General features: G+C 37.6%; 2 protein-coding genes across 5 annotated transcripts in view; both read right to left on the reverse strand.

The window, feature by feature from the left end:
* The window catches only part of LOC116715496 (neural cell adhesion molecule 2-like), a 200,905-nt gene extending 183,627 nt beyond the window's left edge, over positions 1 to 17,278 (reverse strand). The window contains exon 1 of the mRNA XM_032555907.1: positions 17,125 to 17,278. Within this exon, the coding sequence (XP_032411798.1) occupies positions 17,125 to 17,278 (154 nt within the window). The remainder of the gene's footprint in view (positions 1 to 17,124) is intronic.
* LOC116715903 (neural cell adhesion molecule 2-like) overlaps positions 1 to 23,943 on the reverse strand; it is a 288,491-nt gene that overhangs the window by 185,792 nt on the left and 78,756 nt on the right. The window lies entirely within an intron of this gene.

Below are 23,943 nucleotides of genomic sequence, written 5' to 3' on the forward strand. Positions count from 1 at the left end.
ATAAACACTGATTGCATCAATTATATTGGAGTTTGACTGGGAGGATAAATCAATCAGTAACTCACTTTGATCAACACAAAAAGCCGGAGTAATGTGCTAAAATGATTTGTTAAACAGCCGCAGTTACATGAAAAAATCCTGAAATGAAAAGCAGGCGACGTTATTACCAGACAGGGGCGAAAATCTGGACTTTAGCCTCCATTTATCAGAAGACGGCGCATTCAATGCGGCCACAATAGGAAACTTCCCTGATGAGAGTCGTGAATTAAACGTGATGGGCACCTTTGTTCTTATCGCACATTTCCAGCAGGACCGCGGCTCGCTTTGTGCCGCGGTCGGCCGCTGAAGTGACAGAGAGCGGCTCGTTGTGAGACAATCGATTCAACTAAAGGATCTTCGCTGGGGCGATTAATTTCCTGAGAGGACGTATCAGCATTCAGGCCGCCGCCTGGTTTCAGGTGGTGAGGCTGGACAGGTAGGATGGGATCAGAAATATATCAGCTCCACGTTTCTTTTTGCTTCTCAGATTCATTCCTGCTCTGCTTTGTAAAAGAATCGATGGCCTTCAAACGGTTTCGCCTTTGGTTACAAATTCAGTAAAAACTTTATATAAAAGTCGCCTTCCACTGAAAATATTTCCACAAAATGCCTCAAACTACTGATCAAATCAGTTTAAAATGAAACATTAATTTAGATTTACGCTCTAAATGATGAATAGTTTATTCCAAACAGACTTTGTGCTTCTTGAACTGCTGCAGGACGTACAGCGAGTCCAAGGAATAAATATAAAAAGTTCATGTGTTGGTAGTCATACTTTATATTTTCAGATTATTCAATTTGAATTAAGTTTTCCTCATTTAATTTGTCAACACATTATTGGCTCAGATTTACAAAGCAGCCAATCCAAAAGCACCATTTATTTACATGTTCATGTTGGATTAAATCTGCAATTTTAGACACAAAACTACAAAATCTTTATTTTAATAGCTTTCTGAACATTTTGAAAATGGACATTTTACAGCCTGTGTATTTATTTTTTGTTTTATTATTTTTATTTGGAGTGAAATCACATTTTATTTTAATGAGATTTTATTTTCCTATATATGTGTACATTGTTACTATGTGCATTTACATTAATTTACATTGTGACCATGTAAATTTGCCACAATTGCTCATTTATATCTCCAGTTTGCTGGCAGATTAATGGTAAGAAACTAACAATAACACAGTTAACATAACATTTACAGAAAATTACAAGAAATGAATAATAGTTGGACAAATTATCAATTATAATAACCAAATCACACCCATAAAAAACATTTAAATGTTTAGTTTTAGCTTGAATGCATTTTTTTTAAAAGGAGATTACATTTTTTATAAAAAATAATCTAAAAATGGTGAAAAACCACATAGTTTTTAACATATTGACTTCAACTGATAAACTTGTTTGCATATTTTGCTCTAAAGCTGCAGATCTGTTACATAAAACAAAATAAAAGCGGATGAAAACTCTTCCAAATCTTAAATATTTCTGCTCCTAAAACTTTGCCCAACTTCTGAGTTAGTGTGTAATTAAAAAGGTGTGTAAGCGCTCACCTGGACGGCGCACACCTCTCTCTTTGTTCCCGCCGTCCCTTTGATTCTCATTAAAAGCACACAATTAGAGCGCCATTAAACGTAATGAAATAAAGCAGACGGAGACGCCATGAGTCAGGGCGCCGCTGTGATTGAGTCGCCTTTAAATCAGGCCAGCAGATCAAGAAGAATGAGGAGCTTTTCTGCCATTAAGCTCAGATCAGGGCCACTTTTGTTTGACGAACGGCTGTGAAACAATCGCGTACTTTGGCTGGTCTGGGAGCTTCGCATAACGCAGCTTTCACCGACACCTGTCCACACAGTTTCAAACGCTACGAGCCAGAAATGTGATGAAAGACAGCAATTAGTTCAAATGTTCATTTAATAGCATTAAAGTACAAGTCTGACTGACATCTACTTCCTGGAAATCGGTGTTAAAACTCTCCTCTAATGCACAGAACGGTGCAGGTAATGGCTGTCTGAGATCATTTCGTCCAGTTTGATTGTTTCTGAATGAAACGGGTGGAAATCAGTCAAGATGTCTGACTTGACGTGAAGAACTAGAGAGAATTTACAGGATCTCTGGTGATCTTTAAAGTTTGAAATAAAAGAATTACAAAAAGAAGGAAATGCAAAGGGAAAAGTTTAGATGATATTTTATTGCAGCTTCGCAGCAGGAGAGTCAGATAAAACCGTATCATGGTTTACACGGAAACATAAAGCAAGGACAAAAAAATGGTGTTTATAATTACAATGTTTTCTCTACTATCTACTAGACATTATGTTGATTTGTCTTCAGTACTTGAGCAAAAACAAATAAATCAGTTTAGTAGCAAGAAATGAAGGGAAGATAGATGGACCCAAGGAAGGAAGAAATTAATTTGACTTCAGAGTCAAACGGTCACATCGTACCAACAAATATAAACTGTAGAGGAGATAAAATAAAAGATCAAAAAACTAACATTTCTGCTTTTCCCCATCTATATGATGTCAAAATAACTGGTATGTTGGTGGAAATACAAGATTCGAGCAATAAATTTCATCCATTCAGTTATTATTTTAAAAGGTATTTTCCAGTCATTCGTATCTTCACACCAACTTGCAGATCAAAATCCTTCCTTCCACAGATTTTATCTTTTGAAAATCTCCTCCAGACTCAAACATTTTATATATATTTGTGAAGTTTTTGTAACTTCTGTGACGTCCAGAAACTAAACATGAACAGAGTTCAAGTTTATCATTTCCACAAACCTTGAGAAGACGCTAAAGTTTGCCTGAAACTGTTTTATCAACTCTTTTTTTTTTTTTTTTGCACCTGGACAAACGTTTGTTTCAAAATCTGAAAAACATAAATGTGATAAATCTGGATTTTTGTACACTACATTAAATACAGACCTTTAATTAAAGTCAGAACATTAGATGTTAACTTTGTGAGATTTTTAAAGTTTTTTGAAATCAAAACCAAACAAAGTTTCCCGGACAAAAAGCTACGTTTAATGTGGCAAATCCTACAAAAGGGACGTCTTATGAGTATAAATCAGCAAGGTAGTGGCTCCATCATGCTGAGGGAAAACTGAGAAGCTGGTTAGATGTCATTGAAGAATGGATGGAGCAAAAGGAACGGTTATAATTTAATAGTCTGTTTGCTGCAAAAACAAAATCTTAATTATTTTTGTTCTAGTTTCTAGTGAAAATATCTTACTTCACTTCAAATAAGACAAAATCTAACTTAAAATTAACTTTTCAGCAAGATATAAGAGGTTGATTTAAGTCAATAATTCCTTAATATTCATAAAAATGTATTTGTTACAAAATGGGGAGAATATATTGTTATAAGTGGAATAATCTGTCAACGAATCTCGGACTTTTTCCTGAATATTTGACTGAAAAGAAGCTCTTATATTTTTCTGAGTTCGTTTTGTCTTATTTCAAGTGTACTCAGAAAATAAACCAAAAATACTTGGTAAGCTTTTGTGTTTTTGCAGTGAACCTTTGGGTTTAAACGGCCCAGTCGAAGTCCATTGAGAATCTGTAGTGAAACTATAAATTTGACTCATCCAAGGATAGATTTTTATATCTTAAAACGGTTCAAATTCGTACTTATCACCCTCTCAACTTAAAAAATTACACAAATCAAGGGTTGTGAATGCTTTAACAGCTTTTCCGCCGCTTTAGAGTGAAGTTTGTGATCTGAGGAAAGCAGCAGCAGCTTCCTTCAGATCCTCAGCGGTGATGAAGAGGTACGCTGCGTTCCAGGACAGAGAGGAGGAGGAGGAGCAGCAAGGGATCACTTCAACACCGGTCCATTATCACCTTGTTAGGGGAGAGAAAGGTTTCCTAGACGTGGAACAAAGCGATCCGCGTCTTTGTGTGAGACATCAATCGTTTAACGATAAGCGAGAAAAGTCCTGGTACGGTCTGAACCTCCGCAGATCAAAGAAAAAAAACGGTTATTTGCTTTTCTACTATTTTTACCCATAAAGAAAAACTCTTGTTTTTCCTGCTATTTAACTTCATACAGAAACTAGTGAGCAACTGGCGTCTCCGTCTAAAACGTGAAAGTAGAAAAAGATTTATTTTCTTCTGCAGCAGAAAAGCTGCACTTTAGTACATCAAAGATAATACGTAATGTGTTGCAGATTTGGCCCCTTGAACTGCGCCCACAGTACATCTGAGTGCTATAATGAAAAATGCCTCTTTAGATGCAGCTACGCGTCCTCTGATAAATCTATATTTCAGCAGCTGAAACAGAAAGGAAGTAGATAAATCACAGAGCTGGTAGTTCTCATCTGCAGCCAAAAAATGCAGGTGCAGCCAAGTCGGACGGTTCGCGGAGAGGAAGCAGAGACGATGCAGAAGGGGTTTGTCTGCTAATCTTCCAGATCCACCATGTGTCAACATCAGGAGGGAAGGGTGAAGTGCTCTGTTTGTGCTCAGGAGTACATTTCAGAAGGGCAGTTTAGGCGTGTAAACTTTAAACAACCAGGGTTGAAGTTGGGTTTATGAATTCTGGGAGTGTATCGTCGTATTCAGCCGAGCCGTTTCTGATCACGCGCCAATAAAAAGGACAGCCAGCTGTGTTTGTGGCATCAAATGCATCTCCAAGGACGAGCTTTAGAGAGAACAACACGGGATTACAAGAAACCTTTGAGGTCCAGGCCAGAAACGGGCCGTGGTCTCACCGAGGGGCGAGCTTCCTACGGTCAGCCAACATGGCTTCCTCTAAGTGACACTATTAAACAGGCGGGTTTGAAGGAAAGCCCCAGTTAGTAGATATTAGGTAAACAGCTTAAGCTCTTACTGAACCAGAATCCTTATTCAGCTTTGATCCAAATAGAAATGTAAAACTAATTCTGAGTTCAGACCGAACGCGACTTGAGTGTCAGGAGCGTCTGCACCAGTTTGAATCTTTATCCTCCATCAGGAATTTCTGCCAGAAATAAAAATTAATGTTTCCAACAATTACAGAACGTTTTAGACCACCACACCGCCGCCACCGTGCTTTAATGTTAGTATGATATTTTTTTAAATAAAATGTTGTGTTAGTTTTACACCAAATCTAAACCGTTTCACTTTTGCCTCATTTAAAAAAAAAATCTTTGGTTATCATCAAGTTGGTTTCTGATAATTGTGAGTCGAGTCACAATTACAGTTTACTAAAGATTTAGCAAGAGAAATTATATGTTTAAAAAGAATCATGCTGGTTTGGGAAGAATAAAAAGACTTTTTCCCTTCAAACAAGGATAAAATGCATAGAGGACATGTTACCGGCGCAGCTCTTCCACTTTACATCCTGCTCCTCATTATCTGCTATTCCTCCCCCTAATGAGAGAAAAGTATGTGTTGGAAGCGGCTAATTAATAGTGACGGAGGATGTTTACACCACGAGGTCAGGAGGAACTGCAGCGCCCGTTCAGGTGGGTGTCTTCAGCTATTAGCACAGACGAGCCTCGTGAAACAAAACTGTCTAGCGAGGCTGAAAATAAAGCTAAACGGCCGAACGGAAACCCTCAGTAGTAGTTGTTTCTGTTTGATTCAGTCCTGCAGCTCACGCCCCCCTGGTTTGGAGCGCTGTTTGCACTCCGTCCTAATAGAGCAAAAAGAGCAGCTCTTGTCGGAGCAATTTAAAAAAGCAATTTGTTCTCTTTCTCCCTCTGTTTGCTTTTACTGTGTTCTGGCCTGCTGCACTGGGAGCGAGCTAACCTTACATAAATTACTCCGAGTGCCTATGAAAATGTCAACAAGATGTGGCCAACTCCCCTCCTCCCATGGCGGCGGCGGCGGCGCTTTATGGAGCTAAAAACCCGCCTGTGTGTGTGTGTGTCTTTGTTGAGGTGAGAGCCGTCAGGTTCAGGGAGCGGCGGTTCAGGGTGGCCCTGCCGGCGGCTGACGAGGATGGATGGATGAATGTGAACATCTCTTTCATGCTCCTTTCACAGCAACTGGGCTGATTCATCTGTCTGCGACGGCGTTGTCATTTGGCATGTCTGCGGCGCTCTCCTCCAGCTCTCTGACGGATCGCTCGCTCCGTGACTACATCTGTGTCATATAAGTGGTCCTCCTGCAGCGCGCGTGGGCTCAAAAATTCTCATCTGTCAGCCCGAGTGGACATCCTTTCTTTTTTCCTTGATTCTTTGTCGAACCAAGGGGTGATTTTCCAAAACAAGTCCAGGAATATGTATGGCCTCATGTGGCTCTAGGCTTCAGTAACGGCTCCCTCTGAACAGGTGAGTCGTCACCTGCTGGCTTCATTCATCAGTTAACCAGGACACAAACCTTTACAGTGAACAAAACACTCATATTTTAGTGTTTAAGAAACACCAAAATCTGTTGATATCCTTCTTTAACCAGAGAAATATACTAAATATTCCTGCAAATCATGCTGATTTGGCAGTTTTCAGATAAAATGCCAGAAGCTGAGATGTTTATGAAGCGTTCAAGAAAAGTTAACATGCTTCATAAAGTCAAATTTAAGTCTTTTTAAGATCATAAAGAATAAAATTTACAGAAATGCACAAAACACCCTGCAGATTTTATACAGTAGCAGTGCTAAACTATTTTGCACATTATGCACGTAACATTGTAGGTGTTTGCCATTGACAAAGAGGATCGTCGTCCAGCCAACCTACCAATAACAGACGCAAAAAAGCTAGTTAGCTAGGTATGTTAGTAGCTAGTTAGCGGTAGCCTCAACTGCAGCATGCTTAGGCTAAAAACAAGGGGTGATTTTCCAAAACAAGAGCAGGAATATGACTCCCTCTGAAGAGGTGAATTGCCACCTGCTGTTCATCAGTTAACCAGGACACAAACCTTTAAAGTGAAAGTGAACAAAAACTACTCAGATTTGGGTTTTTTTCAGTAAAAGTTAAATAAAATCAGCTGATATCCTTTAACCAGAAAAATATACTAAATGTTCCAGTAGATCAGGCTGACTTGACAATTTTCAGATAAAATGCCAGAAGCTGCTTGTTCAACTTTTCTTCTACTGCATAAATGGAAAGTTCAGTGGAAGGAAAAAGTTTTTTGTTACTTTTTTTAAAAACATACCATCTTGAGACGTTCATGAAGCATTCAAGACTATAAGGAAAGTTCAGAACATGCTTCATAAAGTAAAATTTAAGTCTTTTTAAAACCACAATGAATGAAATTTACAGAAATGTACAAAAAACGGCATATTTCATATGATAGTAGTGATACGGTATTTTGCACACAATGCACGTAACACTGTACAGGTTGACCATTGGCGAATTTAAACATCGTCCAGCCAACCTACCAATAATAGACGCAAAAAAGCCAGCTAGCAAGCTAGCAGCTAGTTAGCTGTAGCCTTAACCGCCTCAAATCATAGAACGCAAAGAAGAAAAATAAATTAGAATATACCAAGATTCAACAAATGTGCTACGATAAAATTTAAGACCTTTGATTGACATATTTAAGGCCAACTTACATATTCTAAATGAATGTAAGACTTTTTAAGGCCGACATATTAGACACATGAATTTTAGCCTTTTCTTAAACCAGAGTTCAGATCTGTACTGTGTTGTTTTCAGAGGAAAATGAATTTAATTTGAGGATGAAAACATCTTGATAGAGATTCAACAGCAGAGCAGAGCGCTGCGGTTTCAGCACCAAGGTCAGCTCCCAAAATCAGACAAAAACGATTTCAGGAGACTCTTTTCAAAAGAAAACAAACGTTTCTACTTCTTACCGTTATAAAACAGCTCCACTATGATGTGGGGGAAAAGAGAATTTAATTTCTCGCACAGGCTGGTTAAAGATTCAAATTAAATCCAACAGAAGAAAATCTTATTTACTTTAAAAGGTCAAGTCGATATCTTGTTTTTCACCAATCACAGTGGATAAGATAAAAGCCTCAACACACTATTTACTCTGGTAAGAAAAGTCAGGAAATGTTTGATAAATTAAATTAAATTAAATTAAAGAACTTATACCCAGATACTAAAGTGCATATAAAAGCAATCGTTATGGGCAGCTAACATCGTTAGCTTGCAGATTTTGGAGCAGAAGTAGCAGCAAGAAAATAAGAAATTCAATTAAAATGTGCAGTTTACTAAATGTATTACTTGATAGCAAAGCTTGATCTTTAGCTAAATACAAATAAAAGTAAGTTAGACTGGTTCTTGTTACAGGAAGTGAGGGAATCACCAAAGAAGAAGACGGATACCAACGGCTACAGTTTTATCTGGTTTCCTGAGCAATTAATGGGATGGATGAGAACCAATTCCACATGTATTAATAAATCATCAGCAGAACCCAAAATGTGTGTGAAAATGGACCAGTACAGATAAAAAACCATCAGAAACAATGAGACTGGTTTTGTTTTTAGTGTTTTTGGTCACTCTTTCGATTTTTAACATTTTTTCCAGAAGGGTGGTGCTTCTTTTTGGAGAGCAAAATGATTTGTTCCTTCAACCTTTCTTCAAAGATAAGTTGAGAAAATTATGATTTTACTTAATAAGGAGATAAAAACTATCAAAACCTAAAAGTAAAAAGTGTATTTTTCATCACTAATGAAAAATTTTAATCTGCTCTCCTTTGATTTATTCTAATTCAGCCACATTTGAGGTATATGAAGCAGGAACAACCAGTCCAAACTTTGACTAGGCCACTCCAAAATCTATGGTTTTTCTACAAGCAGCCCCAGACTGTCACATTATCACCACTATGTTTGGATGTTACAATGTTTTACCCCCAGAAAAACTGTTACTGATCCACACAAAGCCCAATGCACACAATGCGACACATTCACAAATACATAACCTTATTTTATTTTAATTTATTTTTTACAAACTATGCTAAAAAAGAAAGACCTTTTATACACTGTTTGCTTAATTTCTACTCTTTTGGGAAACATTTTGACTAGGATTAACTGTTTAACTCGCAGTTTTAACGCGGCGCTCAGGAAGATAACGGCAGATGTAACGGTCGGCCAACCGGTTGACACACACACACACACACACACAAAAACCCAACAGAACCACGCACATGGTCGAAAGGTCAGACAGCTTCATTCTTAGAACTGCAGGAGGGTTCAAGCTCCACTCATTCATTTTTAACTAGCTTCATTGCAAATTTAACAGAAAAATCGCCAAGTAAACAAAAGTAAACTTTCAGGTTTAGGACGTACAGTACAGACCAAAAGTTTGGACACAACTGTGTGTCCAAACTTTTGGTCTGTACTGTACATGTGCCAACCCCCGAGACTCGCACACATCTGGGCCACATACAAGATGTTGACACAAAAGACAATTTTGTCCTCCACAATATTGCTAATTAAATTATAAAAAATCCAATAACTAAACTATTTTTTTAAATAAAGGAAAATATTAAGCAGGCGTCACTGTTTCTATAGTCCTGTTTCTGGTAGAAAAGAAAACAAGAAAAAAATCAATAAATCTTGCAAATGAGAATTATTGAGCTTGGTTTATGTTATGCAATTAATTGATTTATTGTTTATTGTCGCAGGCCTAATCAGGTTTCACCTTTTAAACACCTACACTGCATCTTTGATTTGTGTGTTTCTGGAGGATAATGATGGATTTTAGTTAAATTAATCACAACGTTTGAATCTCGGAAGAATCGACATAGACCAAATAAATACACAGCGGCTGTTCAGCTCCATCTCCGGTACCTGAGGTTTGGAGAACGTGGTTGCTGAAAAACAGCAAAGCAAAACAAAGAACCCTGAAACAAAAAGGTCAAAGGGCAGCTCAGCTGGTGTAGCATCAGGTTTGGAGGAGAGCAGTCCTGCTGGTGAGCCACTGAACCCCCTGCAGGGTCTGAGGAAACCTCGGATAACAGACTCAGCACTGATCACAACACACACTTTGCACATGAAAGACAAGCTAAGAAAAATCTCCTTTCTGTAAAGAAACTTTTACAAATGGCTTCTTTTAGACTTTAATGGGACATTTAGATAAAAAGCTGCTTTACTTCAATTTATTCCGCTTTCTTCTCATGTTTTTGCCTCATGTTGACAGATACCAACAAAGAGGAGGCGAGCCACATCACCGAATGTCACATTTTCTGCTTTCACTTTACACCAGGAGTGTCAAACTCATTTGAAATCATAAATGTTCTCAAAGGACCATGAATTTATGCCAGAAAACGTTTTCCAAACTGTCAAAAATATTAATAAATAGCTGCGTCTGCATTCAGCAAGAACCTCTTAAAATAAAGAAATATTGGATGGATTTGTCAAGTGGTTTTGTGTTTGTTTTGGAGCTAATTTTAAAATTTTAGCTAAAAAATGTGCTCTTTTTGTCACTCGCCACATCACAGACTAAAATTTTACTTAAACTAAGGCTGAGGCAGCTGTGTAGTAGAAGTGAAACATACTGCCACCTGCAGGTCGGAGTTAGTATCACCTAAACCCAACATTTTTGACAATTTTTCTAGAAAATGTGCAATAAAGTCACAATTATACAATAGTGCAAAAAGTGTGGCGATAAATCAATACTTGATTTTGTGAGAAATACTGGATATGGCGTTATTGGATTTGATTGAAGAAATATTTAAGCAGACAATTAGAGATGGAGAAAAAAGGAGAGCAAATTTCTGCTCAAAAAAACAAACATAAAAAAAAATTCTGAGTTTCAGAATAGGTTATTTTTTTCCACTTTTGGAAATTTACTGAGTTTCAAAAGTTGTTTTTTTTGTTTGTTTTTTTCCCTTTAGAAACCCAGACATGTCTTTGCTTATACTAGAACATTTCTAAGATTAATCTAAAAAATTTTGTTTGTTTTTTTTCATGTAAATTTTCAACTTTTGGAACTCAGAAATGTTTTTCTCTTTAAGATTAATCAACATTTTGTAGTTTTTTCTTGAGGTTTTTAAACTTTGTGTTTTTTATCTCTAAATTTTTTGGTCATTTCCTTCAAATTTTCAAATTTATGGAGCTGTGAAAATTAGTTCTTTTTTCAGATTAAGGCTAATTATTTTTTTCCCCCCACATTTTAAACTTTTAGAAATCAGAAACTTCCTTCTTTATTCTACGTCATTTCTGAGATTAATCTTTCAATTTCTGAGCTATTACTGGAAATGTATAATTTTTTTTCTATCTACAGTGGGCCTAATACGCTGTTGTAGTTTATGGAGTGTAGAGGACCACATAAAAAGCTGTGGTGGGCCAGATTTGGCCCTTGGACCTTTAGTTTTGACACCAGCAGCAGAAACAAATTTCCATTTATGACTCATTTCAGAAACAACATCAGTTAGCTTGGAGTAAACACGCTAATGTGTCAACATCACGCTCATCTCCAAAAAAGTATTTGCAACTGTTTTCTGTTTAGCAAACGTTTCTCAGTCATGTGAGGAGAGTGTGAATAAAACATGTTCCTGCTCTGCAGCTGGGATGTTTCTGATCTGTCTTTTCCTAAGAACATGGACTGATGGCGCCCAAACTGGAGCATCACAAACCCACACCGTCAAAGCGAGCGGGGAGGTAAAGGTTCACCGAGCGATGCATAAATGAGCTGCAGCTTCGCATGCAAAGAGCATATACGTGTATGTGGAGCGAGGAGCAGGTGTCTGTCCGTCTCTTGGGTCCCGATGTGTGCTAACTGTTGCATTGCAATCGCAGGTAATTGGATCCCCTGGTGAGGGGCCTGCGTCCCCCTCCGACACAGACCAGTGTGTGTTTACACGGCGGTGGCCTTAATGCCGGAGTGAGAAAAGGTGTTCGGCCCGTCTCTCAGAATGCAGCGGAGCATGGAGATGATTACCTGCGAATCAACACGACACGGGATGCAGCCGCAGACGAATGAAAGCCTCAGTAACCCCTGAAAGGTCAGGGATGTGTTTACTCTCAGGAGGAATCCGGGCCGCTGACGTACAACCGATGATGGAGGAGAATCAGAAATATTGGCAAGCTCACGGCTCTCTCTCTCTAGAAAAGAACGATTTGTTCCCTTTTTGTCACAGAAGAAACGAGAACAGCAGCGAACATTCAGCAAGGAGAGACAAAAATGGTTTCCATGGGAACACCAAGCCCAACTCCTAAAACAATATTCTGTGAAGTGACATTATTGGAAAGTTTGAATTTTTTCACATTTGTTTTTTAAGCCGGTAGCATTTCAAATACACACAGTGAAACATAGTGGAGGCAGTATGATGATCTGGGACTGCTTTGCTGGTGACTGTCATGAATCCACTAAACTATCAGCAGATCAGAAAGTCAACAACTAAATGGATTATAAAAGAAAGAAAACACATTTAAAAATGGCCCAGTCAAAGTCTGGACACAAATTTCACGGAGATGAACAGAGTGAGTTTACATTCTTGTAATCTGGTGTCCCTTCATGCTCATACTCTTTTTTTTAAATGTTGGATAGTTACATTGCGTAACTGTGGTAACAAGGAATACTTTCTACAACTGATTAGCATCTCACAAGCTAAAATAACACCTGAACCTCAACTCAAAGTCCCAGAGGAGTTGAAAAGTTGAAAAACGAGGCTTGATGGAAGCAGAGCAGAAACAGAAAGCAAATGAGGTGGAATAGCAGTGCTAGCTAACTACTGATGGTGTAATCCAAGAGATGTAACAGTATTCAGTCAGAGGCTTCTTCAGATCCGTTGTAAGATTGACTGCAACTGGAAATCCCTGCTTCCCACAGCATCAACAAACACAACAACTCTTTGAAGATACTTGGACAAAAGTCACAAAGTTCTTTATAATGAACTAAAGCAACATCCCAGAAGACAACAATTTATGGTGATTTTTAATGTTAAAATTTTTAAAAGTGTGCATTTAATTAAAAAGAAGAAATCAGAAATATGTAAGCCAGAGGGAATCGGGTTTTAAAGCACCGAAAGTCTCAATTTGAGTGCAGAGATGAAGCAGAAACAAAATCTTCAAAGACGATAAAACTTTTCATTTTCTTTCACAGGAAATTAGTTTTCTCCTGAATGAAGCTGCAATCTGTTCATTGCAGGACCTTTTTCAGAAAACATGCAACACAAAAAGAAATTAAAAGAAAAAAGCAATTATTTCACTTTAGTTGGACTGAAACTGGTCATCTTTAGCCACAAGCAAAAAACAACTCAGTTTATTGTTTATCTGGCTGTAATTACACCGAACATCTTCATCCTTATTAGAGTCTCTGGATTTGGTTTTTTGGCAGCTAGTAATCCAACATGCAAACAAACAAGCAAATACTTTAAGTTAATCGATTCGTTGCCGGGGCGATAGCACAACATGCCGAACACGACGCAATAAAAGGTACAAGATAAGCGGCTGCTTTAAGCAAAAAAAATTTGATTTTCTTTATTTCTTCTACGGCAAACTTTCCAAAGGTTAAAGCAGATTATCAGTTATCCTGTTTAAGATTATCATAAATGATGTAAAATACATATTTGGTGACCAAACTTTATCTCGATAATAAAAATGTCCAAACAAACACTTTACAGTCATTATGCAGGATTTATTTAATAATGTGCAAAAACTTTTATTTTGGTTTATGACTTTATCAATATGTTCTGCTATCCTGGGGAAAACATTTTGAAATAACTCAGATTTATTTAAAGACATAATTTAATAAAAATATTGTTTACCTGCTTCTACAAACATAGATTTTTGATTGAAAAATTAAAAATTTTCAGCTTTAAATTTTCCTTTATGCCAAGAAATTATGCATTTGTTATTTCTGATGCGTTTATATTTGTTTAGACGAATAAATATGACTCTACATAAATATGTTTTTATCGTCTTTTGCTTGTTTTTAAGGTACAAAAACTGAATTAATTTCACAGTTTATGTTCTGATATGTTAGCTCTGTCCATTGACCTGGAGTCTTTTTTTTTATTTATTTTATTTTAGTTTTGATTAAACTAAATCTGCTTCAATTATAAGATTTGTAGATTTTACTTCTATCACACTAGAAAAATCTAAATGTAAGTACTTCCATTCAATTAGCAGTGGCAGAAGTAGAGCAAGCTAATGCTAACTGGCTAAAACTAATGCTAATAAAGTTAATGCTAACATTAAACTCTGCTGAGAAAAGGAAAAAGAAAAACATTTAAGCCAATCTAAAGCTTCTGCATTTCATTTAAAATGTTGGCTTTATGTTTTTTCAATTTGATAAAATGTTTAATTTTTCTTAATTGTTCATGTTTAGCATGCTAGCACCATTTTAAAAAGGCATAGATGTCAATACTTGGTCCTGTAACCAAAACTTTATGTCTCAATCGAAGAATATCATAATTTAACTTTCAGATTTAGATCTGAATTGTAGATAAATTTGCATATTTCAACCCCATTTAGCATTACGGAAGCAAAATATATTGTTTTCAAGCCACTTTTCCAGAACTTGCTGCTACTCTCGTCTAAATTTAAATTCTTCTGCTTTCTCTAAGAATAACAAGCTGATTTTAATGCAAAAGAATACTCACAGAATCAATTGAAACAGCCATTTATTCTTAATTTTCAGATTTAATGAGGCAATCTGCACATGTTCTATATGCATGAGCTGTTGTACAAAATGTGATTATTAAAAACAGAGAGACATGTAGTATAATATAGATATATTTAACTATTTTTCTCTACCGTTTGGTGTTAAATCTATCCAACAACTTAATTAACACCCCATGTGTGTTGCTGCTAATAGCAAAAAAACATCTGCTTTGATGTAACAGATTGGGTGGAAGTGCAATCTTGATCAGCAAGTAGAAAGAAATGATTTTTTGTTCAGTCTGATTCATCATTTAATTGCTTTTTAATTTAAAAGTTAACAATGCCACGGCACCCACTGCACCCCCAATGGACGCCATCATTAACGTCTGCAACCTCATCAACTAAGACCAACAAAAACCAACATCGTCTCTCTTTTGTATTCAGCAGACAATCAGTGTTTGTCCAAATGTTAAAGAAAAATAAAAACGGAACTAAAAAACAGCACCTGAGAACTGCAGTGCGTTTATAAAAAACAATTCTTTAGATAAACTGAACTGAAAAGCAACGTAGATCTCAATGAATCTTTAAAAAATTAAAGGTTGGTCAACCGTTTGAAGTAAATAATTTAATATTCATAAAAAAGTTCAGATTATTTCATTTGCAACATGGAAAAATGTCATGTTATAAATGAAATAATCTGCCAATGCAACAAGTAGTTTTTCATGAGGAGTTATTTACTTAAAATAAGCTCCTATTTTTTGCAGAAAAGTTACTTGTAAGATGGTTTTATTTTATATCAAGTGTAATAAGATATTTGCACCAGAACATAGACAGAAATACTTGTTAAGATTTTCTGCAGACTTTATACAATTCCTCACTTAAAAACTGATGCAGTAATAAGACTGAAATGGAAATTAAGTTAAAGTTCCTCTCTTCTCATAAACAAATTCTGTATATTAATTGTGTAGTGTTGCCACCAAGCATTTGGCATTTAAATTGAGTTAGAATAAAAATATTCCAATAAGAAAATCTCTAGCAGCCAAAAATTATACTTAAGTAAGAGTAGAGATACTTTATAATAAAAATAAAAAATTATTTGGTAAAAGGTCTACTCAAGTTCTCAGTAATTGATCAAATTATAAATTGTTTAACGTTTAAAAATTACATCATCCGACGCACCAACATATAAAGTTAGGTGGACATTTTGGTATTTTAAGGACAAAAATGTTAATAATTCACAAAAAAATTAAATAAAGCAAAAGAAAATGTTCCAAATCAATAAAAAACTGATTAAACTTTAACAAAAACAGAAGGTGGACATCATGTGTCTGGTGAATTTTGATAGTTACATAATAATATTAATACTTTATAGACAATATGGAGAGAGCAAAACAGAAGTAGATGCTCTCCCAGGTTTCTTAACTTCATCTCCACACCAACATGGCCAGCAGCTGGACGTTTCCCTCCGGGTTGGAGGTTCTGGCCCAACAGCATCCGTCCAATGAATCCTCTAAAGTCAGAGTGTGTATTTAGGTGAAGTTCAGTCAGACATGTGCCTGGGACTCTGGGAGCACCGCTGTGCTCATTGCTTTGGATTTAACTTGGTAGATAGCTGAAGTGTCCACTGCTGGAGTTGGAACGCGTTGCCTGGTTTTCTTGGCTAACCTTGATGTGGAGAAGTGATGAAGGTTTCCCTGGCCTCCCCTGACGGTCACTGACATATCATATCAACAGAATACCAGAAGCCTGCATGGTGCTTTGATTTATTACCAGGCTAATTAGGTCAGCCGAGGCCGAGCTTCATTTGACAGGAAGCAGAATCAAACCTCTCGTCCTTCCCAGCCAACAATCGTCCTAATGAGCCACAATAACTGGTAATATACGCCACCAACTGGATATATGGAGATCTCCTCCATAAATATGGAGAGCTATGCTAATCGCAGTCTGAGGCTGCACAATTACAGTAGTAAATGTGTTACAAATCATTAGTGTGCAGGACAGGGAGTGACCCTCGCTGTGGGGAGGGCAGCATGAGGAGCCGATGAGGAACAAACTGATTAAAGTCATAGAAGAAGAAGAAGAGGAGGAGATGCTGCATTCGTCTATGAACAAGATTAAAGGACAAAAACCTTTAAATTACTGACTTCCTTCACTGTCTTACATAACAAGTAACAAGTCCAAGTTCATCTATGTATTATTTTTATTATTATTATTTACCCATCTGTTCATCCATCCATCCATCCATCCATCCATCCATCCATCATGCTCAACTTTGGTATTTTAGTGTTAAATAACACTCTACCTGGTAAAAATATGAATTTAATGGTTTAATGGTATAATCCAATTTGTGCTGCTAATTCTGCTGGATTTAATCCATTAGGTGTGATGAATGTGCAATCCTGAGTAAAGAATCAACAGAACAGAAAAACCACAAACACATTGCAGAAATCTGCAGAAAGAAAACCCCAAATCAGGCATGGAGCTGAAACGCCGCTTCTCTGCTACACAGGAATGAGTTCAGGCTTATGAGTGCAATATCTTTGTGTGGGTGATGCAATAAGGCTGCTGGGCCTCTCAGTAGCTGCAGCGGGTCCCTCCAGCTGATCCCATCTCTGCTGCTACCAGGAGTCATCAATTACTCTCCCAGAGGCTGCCAGGAGTGTGACTGCTGCCACGGCACGGACACCTGCCCTTCATTCCCAGAGCAGCAAACACAGAGAGCTGGGCTTTGTGCTGCAGGTACTGCAGATTCCCAGCCTCTCCAGGAGTCTCTGATTTTGTTGTCGGGCACATTGAGCGGCTGCTGTGCCGTGTCTTGTTGTATGGAGGACTCTGGCTGTAATTATTATCTATCAAACAAGGTTTTAAAGCTGCGGCAGGCAGACTTCCATGTTGGCAGCTTGTAGCGAGAGGCGACTGCGTGAGCCATTTCCACTTTAATACCCTGAGGATGTACGATATGATGTCGATGAACTGAACAATTATGTTTACTACCCTGGTCAATCTGTCTGCAAGTAAAGGAGAAAAAGACTGAAATCTAAAAGAGAACAGCTTTAATTTCTGAATGCAAACAGCTAAAATCCTAACTTCCTCAAACACATAAAGAAAAATAATATATATTCACATGATTCATGTTTTGCACAAACAAATTAGGTAGTTTGTGAAAAAAACAAGAGAACAAAGCATTTGAAGCCACTTTTTGAAGTGAAGCAGCCTGTCCAGGCTGGGCTGTTCATCCTTCAACCTGACTGATGACACCAGACTTGAGTGTTCAAAGGTCCTTCTGTGAAGGACGATGAGATTCAGGAGATTCTTTCTACCTGGCCAACCCTCTAAAGAACAAAATGTGGACACTGACTGCAGGGGATCCGGAGCACAAAGTCTGCGTCCTTGAAAGTAAAACAGTCACTGAAATAACCATGTACTCCTCAATAAAGTGGGAGTTTTGATGCTTTGCTGATCTTAAACATGAATGTTTAAGCAAAAAAACAAAAGCAACAACCGTAGAGAAGCAACAGTTTGTCTGCAGCAAACAAAAAACAAACAAAAAAAAGTCAAGGTTGCTACAGATGTTGGGATGTTTTTACATCAGACAGTCCAGTAGGAACAAAGATGCAACATTTGTTACATTTTCAGCAGGTGCGGTTCTCTTTCAAACCTGTTCCCCTCCTCGCCTGTGGGGGCGCTGCACCAACAAGAACTGAAGGAAACTATACAAAAACCAATGATGAAAAAACTGCACAACTTCATTCTTCACAAAATGTAAACAAAAATGTAGTGGCATCAAATTTTAGTGGTTGTAGGATTTCTCTTGTCTGTCACTGTCTAACACTAAGCTAGCACGTTTGTTTTGATTGTATTTACCCAGAATGCCCTGCAATGTAGTTTCCTTCCTGCTCTGAACTGGAGCTGCATTAAAGCGAACTAAACAAGGGTTGGTATGAATGCGCCCTGTGGAAGAATATGGCAGTAAAACTTCATAAGCCACTACTTCTGAAACCAAAGTAAATTCTGGGGAAAAGTAGACATGTATCATCAGGAAGCCCAAATCATCACCTTCCACCACCGTGCTTGACAGTTGGCATGAGATGTTTGTCCAAAAGCTCTTGGTTCAAACCAAAGAATCTCATTATGAACTTTTCAGGAAGTAAAAGAGAAAGTGCTAATCTTGCTATGAATTTAAAGGTGAGATGTAAACAGTCATCAACCGTTCACAAACCCAAGATCTGCTACTTTTCCAAGCATTCAGCAGGTTTTAAACTGCATTTGAATGTTTGATAATATTCACCTAATAATGTCTGAAGGAGTTTTATGTCTCAGGAACATTGTGTTTCAACATTAGCACATAAATATGGTGACAAAGCCTCCTTTCCCTTGTTCTCCTGGGAGTTTACGTCTAGCAGCATGTGTGCCCTGAAGAAAGCCACAGAAAGGAGGCAAATCGTTTCTTTCAATGTGCCCCTCAGGATTGTTTCCATATGTTATGCAGTAATAAAAATAAAAAAAGAGGCTTCTCTGCGGACACAGCAGTTCATCTCATTCTTCTTCTTCCTTTAATCGCCACCCCCTGATTCTCACTTGCCCTGCTTCGGCGCGGACCCAGGTGGGCGAGCGTTGCTCACTCCTCCCAGGGGGAATCGAGGCTCGCAGACACCCACTGTGATGCAGGAGGCCACGAGAGAGTGCCTCACAAGACTTCAGATAACGCACACCAACTCCCATTCCCCGTCTTTAGCAGCCAGAAGAAAGCGCAAGACAGCAAAAGAAAGAAAGAAAGAAATCGCTGTCAGGAACAAAGTGGGGACTGTGGATCTTTTACGCTGCCAAAGCAAGCTGCGAGGCAAAGAGGCAGAGTGCCTCTGACTGCTCTTGTTTGACCATTTGATTGTGCTTCAGCATCAGTTGGTGCTGGAAACTGCAGCAAAGAGAAGAAAAAAACTAACTGGCCAACATCCCCATGCATTATTCACGCCGCCTTTAATAGACCGTTTAGAAGGGTGTTTGTTGTAGATTCATGCATTCATGCTTCAGCTGAACTTTATGTGCATCTCTGATGAATTCCCGCGAATGTTTTTCTCCACAGCTGTCTGATTTGTCAGATCTGATCGGCATAAAAAAACTCTATAAATGCAACTGGAAAGCACTACAGAGCCGCGTATTTTTCTGATTTAGCAGTGCTAAGAATAAAACATGCTGGCCTGGGTAATCGTTGAGGAATACATCATGCTAAAATGCCCTTTTAAGGCTTAGCAGTTGCTGGTTGGACGTCTGCAAGAGGAGATATTGGGGACAACTATTTATAGGCGAAGTTTGCCAACTGCTAAAAAAAAGTTAAAAGGAGTATAGCATTGCCCAACAACAAGCGGCAGATACAATTTATACCAGTGTGAATTTTGCAGGAAGAAAACTCTGCAGGGATTTATGTTGTCTTTGGTGTTTACGCCTCGCTAGAGGTTTCTGTTCGCCCGACTTTAAAGGAGAACAACGAGCCCAAGGGACAGCAAAGTGTGAAAAAGCCACCAGCCAAACGGATGAATGTGGTTAAAAACACGAGTTGGCTGAGTCAAGAGAGTGGGATGACACTGGTGAGGCGACTTCAGATGAAAACACACCAGTAGCTGATGCTCCAACCAGACGGCACAATACTGGAATATTTCCCGAATTAGACTGAAAAATTTGAAGCCTGCCCGTCATTTTGACAGGTTATAATTCACAAACTCGACATATAAACATTGCAGAGGGAACTAAAATTAATCATTAAAAATAATCCTTTGTTGATATAATCTCATGGACACTGAACTAAATGCATTTTGCTGACCGGGATCTGGCTGTGTGTTTGGAGGACTTCTGGTTCATAAGAGCGTTTCAAACTTTGGTTGAAATTACGCCTTTAATCCCAGAACAGAAAAACTAAAGAGAATGCAATGTTGTATTAATCTATTTATAGTCTAAACAGAGGAGCCGGCAGTTTATCTTGAGGAAATAAATAAAAGTACAGAAGTTAACAAGAGCAGAGCACTGAACTATTAATGTGGTTTCAACAAACGTAGCTGGAAGACGTCACGATCCTGCAGTTTTAGCTTGTTGCTCAGGACGAGCGCAGCAGATGTCACGGTCAGATATTTATCAGTTTCTGGGAATTGAAGGTCAACTCTATGACGAAATATTATTCTTTTTCTAATTACGGAAATAAAGCTATAATATTACCAAAAAATGTTGCAATATTAGAAGAATGAAGTAGTAATTTCATGGTAACAATAAGTAACAAAAAATTTAAATACGGAATGTTTTTACAGACGATACTTAATACTTTTAACACATGAGCATCTATTTCAAAGAAAGAATCACAGACTGATCCTGATAACAATAAAAGCTTTTTTCTCACTAAACAACTTTTTCTCCAAATTTTAATACCTTCTTCTGGTAAAGTTGCGTCTTTATTCTGCTAATATTACAACCGTTCTCATAATTCAACAAAAATTCTTGCAGCTTGGGATGATCAAAATAAAAACACTTTTTTGAAAACATTTTCTGTAATTTGTAATTTCTTTTTTTAGTAAAGAAAGCAAGAACAAAATAGAATTACAACTGGAAATTGGAGCTAACAAAAAAGTCTTACGGAAATGTCAAATACTCAAAACTCAAACTACGTTGCAGCTCAGTGCTTTTTTTTTAAGGATTTTTGTTCCTGCTTTGACAACTGATGTTTAAAAATAATTTTCTCCAGTCTACCCATGTCAACTGGAAGGAAATGTAACTTAGATAAATAGCATCTGTGAGCTGGAGGTCGCTCAGAGTTGTATTGGTTTGATTAGAGGTCAGAAACTGTCTAATTTTATGAATCAACTGGCCCTGATGGGGATCAGAACAAAAATCAAAGGGGACAATGCAAGATAAAGTCTTCTCTTTTAAAATGCCCAGCTACCAAGAGAAATAAACTCATGCAACCAAGTACAAAACGAAGGCAAAGCGGGATAAAACGGCAAAACGTGGATATAAAACGGAGGTAAAAATACACAAAAGGTTCAGTTTTTCCAAATGCATTAATTATTGTGACTTGGCAGTAAAAAATCACCAAATTTTGATTTGAATCTCTGCTTTCTGTTATTAACCATGCCACATAGTTTACAACATGATCCAGTCGGACGTTCTGGTAAAAATTGCAGGCGGCTCAAATTAACCAATGGGCATCATCACATTGAAAAGGAAAAGAAAAAAGAAATATACTTTGATATCAAGCTAACAACTAGACCCAGAACAGAAACTGGAGGTAAAACCCACTTTTAAATTATATCTGGTTCACAATCCACTCAGTCAGTTATTCCTGTTGCCTGTGCACCATTTTTCCTACTACATATTTTTCTTTCACTCAACTTTCCACTAATATTCTTTTATACAGCAGTGAACAGCCAGCTTCTTTAGCAATAAAATGTTGTTTTATTTCCAGCTGTAAAGTTAGACGTTTCCACCATGATTATGTAAACCATAACACTTAATATCATTATTTTTATTTGTCTGAATTTGTATGTATAAAACTTTTGAACTGAGCTCCTGAAATATCCTACTTATTACACTATGCAAGCTCTCTTTCTGCGCCGAGGAAGGTTTAAAAGTTAGCTTTATTTACCAATTAATTAACCTCTTATATTTGTTTTGAGGATTAAAATGTGCCTGAAGGTCTAAGTCTGACCTTCCAGAAAGAGGAGTGCAATATGTAAACAACTTCATTAAATAGAAAAATATAATATCAATGCCACAAAATACCCACTATTAATGAAATGTGCAAAACAGTCAAGAAATATGTATAAAAATCTGTTTTTCAGGAGAGTGAAAGAATCATGAGCTTGGCAAGAGAACTTTTTCTCAAAATTATACAAATTTAAAACAACCTCTTTAAATATTTTTACCTAAATGTTACATATTGATGACATATTTAAGATTTTTAAATATTTGATGTATATTAAACACCAAGTTTAATTTTACTGTTTAATTTACACTAAACTTTAGGTTGGGAGCAGTTTGATTTGTTGAAAAACAACATAGTGCCTCCTGTTTTCTATGGTCTCCAGTTTAATCAACTCGTCTTTCAAGAAACCTTCATAAATCAGAGTTACCTCTCACAAAAAGGAAACTGACCACTTTAAGATCCTTTTATTTGTGTCTACAGTCTAACAGGATCTCTCCATGCATGTGGCCGTTCCCTGATTGATTTCCAGGCTTAAAATGTCCAAGGTTGCTGAAGGAATCCTTATTGTGCCTATCAAGAATCACAACATCTGAATTTCCATGCACAAAAGCATATTACAGTGTCACTCAATCAATATTAATATCCTTAGTTCAAACTCCAAACATTACCATTAGTAATGTCTGACACTCTTCCTCTGACTCTTGGCCTTTTGTTGAAATAGATTTTCCATTTTCCGGCTCTAACGTCCTATTTTTCACATTAACGACGTGACACCCCCATAGTTTAATCTAATAAGAATGAATCAGTTGATTGATACGGTGCCGTCAGGAAGAGAGCTTCTAATGTGACAGAGACGACGGCTAATTCAATATAGCAGCCTTGCAGTGCTCAACGGCAAGAGACCAGCTTAAGCATGAAAATGTTGAGTGATTTTGACCAAGCGTGTGTGTTAGCGGTGTACTGCACGCTCCATGGGTGACTTTGTCAGACATCTGACTTTGTGCTGTCCTCTGAGGCGTCCATAGCTGTCAGGGAAAATGGCAGGAGCTTATCTCCCTCCCCCCCATCTGCTGCCTTATCTACTGCTCACCTACACATCGATGGCGAATCAATGGGAAGCCTTCAGTCCGCAGTCAATATAACAAATGACCAATTCAAACTGGCACTTACAACACTCCTGAAAGCAGCCCTCACTCACTGCTACAGGCCCTGACGCTTAGCGGTGACAAGTCGTGTTTCAGAATACATATTCCAGTTGATTCTGCAGGAAGTGCTGCAGGGTATGAAGAGCTTAGACGGTAGGAAACTCCCCTGGAGTCTTCCCCAAATGGTTGAGCAAGCAGTCTGCACATTTTTACTGGAGGAATGGACACATTCTACTTTTTTAAAGCAAAGAAATACATAATATTCTCAATATATTGATATACAGCTCTGGAAAACATTCAGACCACTGCATAGAGTCCCGTTGAAAACCTCGTGGTTATTCCACCAAATACTGATTTCTGAACTCTTCCCAAGTCAAAACATTAGTATTGTTGTTTCTAAATGAATCTGAACTTGTTTACTTTGCATTACTTGAGGTCTGAGTAGTTCATAGAATGAAAGAACAATGTTAATTTTTTTTTTGTGGTCCTAATCATTTTCTGTAGAAAACAAACTGACACAAGCATTCAAAGTTTCTAGATGAGGCTGTTTAATTTCTGCTGAGATGCTAAATAGGGACATTTTCCAGTCTAATTAAGTGGGAACAAAGTTGGTTCCGCTCAGTCAC

This window comes from Xiphophorus hellerii, chromosome 24 (assembly GCF_003331165.1).
Source record: "Xiphophorus hellerii strain 12219 chromosome 24, Xiphophorus_hellerii-4.1, whole genome shotgun sequence".
Taxonomy (NCBI): Eukaryota; Metazoa; Chordata; class Actinopteri; order Cyprinodontiformes; family Poeciliidae; genus Xiphophorus; species Xiphophorus hellerii.